Below are 3,865 nucleotides of genomic sequence, written 5' to 3'. Positions count from 1 at the left end.
TACTGTATATGAATCATTTCCACCCTGAGGAACAGTATTTTTACTGCCTCAACCTAATGCACCTATTTAAAATCTGCCTTGTCCGTTTTGTCAAAAAAGGAGACTCCTGGGAGTGATAAACACATTTATTAGAATAAATAACTAACAATAAATCAAGTGAATATATTACAAACAGCCCAGAGTGGAGTATAAACCGGTTAAGTGCAAACTCAGATGTGGCGTTGTGGTCAAAATGAGAGTTCAGTGACCTTCCATTGCCATTAGTGCTCCTTCCTCCGGGGCTCTGTGGCTTTACTAAGGTTTCCTGCCTCCTGCTTCAGAACGCTCAGAAGAGACTGAGAGCTCTCCAAGATCTATACGTGGAAAGAAAAAAAAATCATATTAAATATACTGTAGGTACTTAAAAAGCAAAGTACAAACACTACCTAGTACAGCTAACAGTTTGTTGTATGCTGTAGAAGCAATTTAAAAAAGGGTCCAGGCGCTGTTGTTTTTTAATAAGAGCAGCTTTGGAGTGTTTGTTTGCAGTGATTAGTGCGAGCGCTCAGGGAGTTCAGCGTCAGTGAGTGGGATGTGCCTGTGTGACGTCAAACTGCTGCTGCAGGACAACATGATGCTGCATCACTGACTGCAAGTGCTACAGAGACAAAATAATGGTGGAGTCAGTTCATTAGCCACTTAATAATAATTCAGAAAAAATGTGTGTGAGCATTCCTACGGAAGCCCAGTATGTGTGTGTGTGAGCGGTTTCTATATGTATTTGAGGTTTAATAGAGGCAGACAGACATATTTCCTGAAAAATCATACAAACCCATTGATGAAAGTGTGATTTACCATTTGATCTAAAAATGTCAAAGTGGTACTGATACTTGCCCAAAGTATGTCGCAACTAACTTTAAAGACTTCCGACCTTCATACTAAATATAGTCAAATGGATTAATCTGCAGATTGTTTTCTTGTGAAACAGCTCATCAAAGTTCCTTAGAGTCCAAGGTCACGTGTTCAAATATCTTGCCTCACCAAAAGTAAAAAATCCAGACTTTATTAATTTACAATAATATGAAACAGAAAAAAGCAACAGTCAATTATTTTACTTTTTGGGTGACTTATGGATTCACTGCAGCTCTACTACAACCCACCCAACAAGCTTCCTCAGCTCACCTTAGCAAGCAACAAAGCATACACTTCTAACATGACCAGCTAACAACAACCAGATATTACTCTGTTAGTAAGCTACTGAGCTTGAGGCCACCACTATAAGGAGTTCGGTCTAGACCTGCTCCATTTGAAAAGTGTCCTGAGATAACTTCTGTTATGAATAGGCGCTATACAAATAAAATTATTGAGCCTCCATCATTTTAAGAGGAAAGGAAAAACAATTATTGTCTTAGTCAGCAGAAAGATTAAAGAAAAAGATGAATCGAAAGGGCTTCTGTCTGGATGGTCTTGGATCAAGCCCTTGAATTCGGAAACTCAAAAACCTACATTTTAATCATTAAATAATAAATTAATTATAAAAACAGTTTGGCATAGTAAGTGCACTGAAGTGGTCCAGAAAGTGCCCTATAATTCACATATTTCCATGTTGCTGATCAACAACAATATATTGGACAGTCAAGTCACACACCTTGGTGTATGCAGCCTCGGTCTCTGCGATGGTGCGGTCGAACGTGGCGCGGGCGGTGAGTCTTTGTGCCAGGCTCTCGTTGACTCTGCTCAGCTTCTCTGACAGGACTCGGAGGTCGTGCTGCAGCCGATCCTTCTCCTCTTCCTCCTGCTTGATCTGACGGTTCAACTCCTCCCGCTTGGAGTGCAGGTCCTCAATACCTGAGAGGAGACGAAGACACGCTTTATTACTCTGGAGCCTCACTGGGTTGTTACTTTCAACAAAGCTGGACATTGCAGCATTTATGCACATTTCTAAATCACATGAAGATAAAGTTATTTTATCAGAAATGATTAGTCAGAATAACTATAATAATATATAATATAATAAGTCTATAACATAAAGTTAAATAACAACAAGCTGGTAATTTGTTATACTGTTTTAATACTGAATATCTTTGAAGGTTTTGAACTGACAAAATAAGCATTTTCAAAGTTCATTAGTCAAAAAAAATAATCGAAACATTAATTGATATAGAAAATAATTGTTCGTCACAGCTCTAGCACAATGTAAAATAATAGTATCCATTAGAATTTGAATCTCAGGTAATTATTAAACAGTCTTAAATTTGGTAGAAAACTGGGAAACATTTTTTAAATATCCTGAAGACAGAATTCACATGTCAGTTAAACACTCATTAATTAATATTAGTAATGAAGTCAAACAGCAGTGTTGTATATTGTGTTTTTGTGTGTCTGCTTAACTTATTTGACCAAAATGAGCTGAATATCAGCTCCATGTATCATAAAGTAGAATTCAACCTACTCCAGGTATTAAAATGCCAGCTGTTGGCCCTGAGCTGCATTAATGTGGTCTACAGAGGGTTACAGGTTGATTTCCAGCTGATACAATAATCTGTGTAGGTTAATGAGATTGTAACGTTAACATCCTGTCTGCTGGAAGGTCAACAACTAGATCAGGACAGGAAGAGCAGAGAAAAGCCACCACACAGATACAAACCCTAACGTTATCTATTCACTGAAGAAACACCTGCAGTCAACCACCAGCACCACACTATTCACAATGACTACTAACTTAACACATACTAATGGATTATCGAAAAGTACAACAAGTCACTTACATTTGACAAGTTCATTGTTGTAGGTCTGCAGAGCAGCAGCTTGTTGGGTCATAGTGGACTTCAACAAACGTCCGCCTAACTGACGTTAACGTCCTAACACTCTACAGTGGCTAACGGCTAACAGCTAACAGCTAACAGCGACTTGTTTCCAAAGTCAGCGCTCAGCTAAGCGCACCAGGAGTTAGACACGTATTCAGAGACACAAGCGCCAGTGTTTTAAAAGAAGTGCTCAGACATGGCGGGTTTCCCGGGACAACTGAAGCTCAGATACTACCGGATATCTTACCGACCTACCGACTGGTCAGGCTGCTTCTTCGTCTCTAGGTTTAGGTGCTTCACACCACACAACTTCCCGCGCTTGCGCCCCCTTCCGACCGCGTCCTCTAACGTCTAGTTAGGTCTCCAGTTATTTATATAGCAGATTTAATTACAAGTACATTCAATGGGCTATAGCTTACATTAAAATATATTACACACACACACACACTCAAAGACAAACTCAAACACAGACAACTGTGAGTAACTTATCATAGAAAATAGCTAGGGTTTTGATTCGCTTTGTTTTGCTTTAAAGTGGACATAGTTGTGACAGATCTCAGCTCAGAGAACACCACCAAAGCACCAAAGCAGACTAATTAAAAGCAGCCTCTTACCAGCTCTTAAGTTACAGTTAGAAACACCACCTGATCACCTGTAAGGTCTGAACTGGTCAGTAAGCGGTGATAGAAAGGAAATGCACTGGGCAGGGGTGGAAGAAGTATTCACATCTTTAACTTATGTAAAAGTAGCAAAACCACACTTTACTTAAAGTTCCCCTCCACTCATAAATCGTTTTTTCTTCTTGATCCTACAGTGTGATATTTCATCTTTATGTGTATGTGCAGAGTTTGACTCTAGTTTCTCTTTCTAAAGTTTCTCTGTGCTTATTGAAAATCTAATTTTAAGTAGTGACATCACAAATAGTTTGGAAGTCAGTCCTGGTCCAGTATGCAATTTGTACAGTGTGATGTAGAAACTTGAAGCCACCAGTGCACAAAATTGTTCAAAGACGCTTATTTGATATACACTACCAGTCAAAAGTTTGGACACACCTTCTCATTTAATGGTTTTTCTTTATT

At 39.0% G+C, this 3,865-nt stretch overlaps 1 protein-coding gene across 1 annotated transcript; it reads right to left on the bottom strand.

The window, feature by feature from the left end:
* Positions 1-109: 109 nt before the first annotated feature.
* Positions 110-3,043, bottom strand: ssna1 (Sjogren syndrome nuclear autoantigen 1). The gene is made up of 3 exons (XM_051412584.1): positions 2,748-3,043; positions 1,628-1,827; positions 110-353 (listed from the first exon to the last, which is right to left on the bottom strand). The coding sequence occupies exons 1-3, from the start codon at positions 2,797-2,799 to the stop codon at positions 261-263; spliced, it is 345 nt and encodes a 114-aa protein (XP_051268544.1). The 5' UTR covers positions 2,800-3,043; the 3' UTR covers positions 110-260.
* Between the last annotated feature and the right edge of the window lie 822 nt (positions 3,044-3,865).

This window comes from Dicentrarchus labrax, unplaced genomic scaffold (assembly GCF_905237075.1).
Source record: "Dicentrarchus labrax unplaced genomic scaffold, dlabrax2021, whole genome shotgun sequence".
Lineage (NCBI taxonomy): Eukaryota > Metazoa > Chordata > Actinopteri > Moronidae > Dicentrarchus > Dicentrarchus labrax.
Note: the sequence above shows the minus strand (reverse complement) of the source record. Positions and strands in the feature narration are given on the sequence as shown.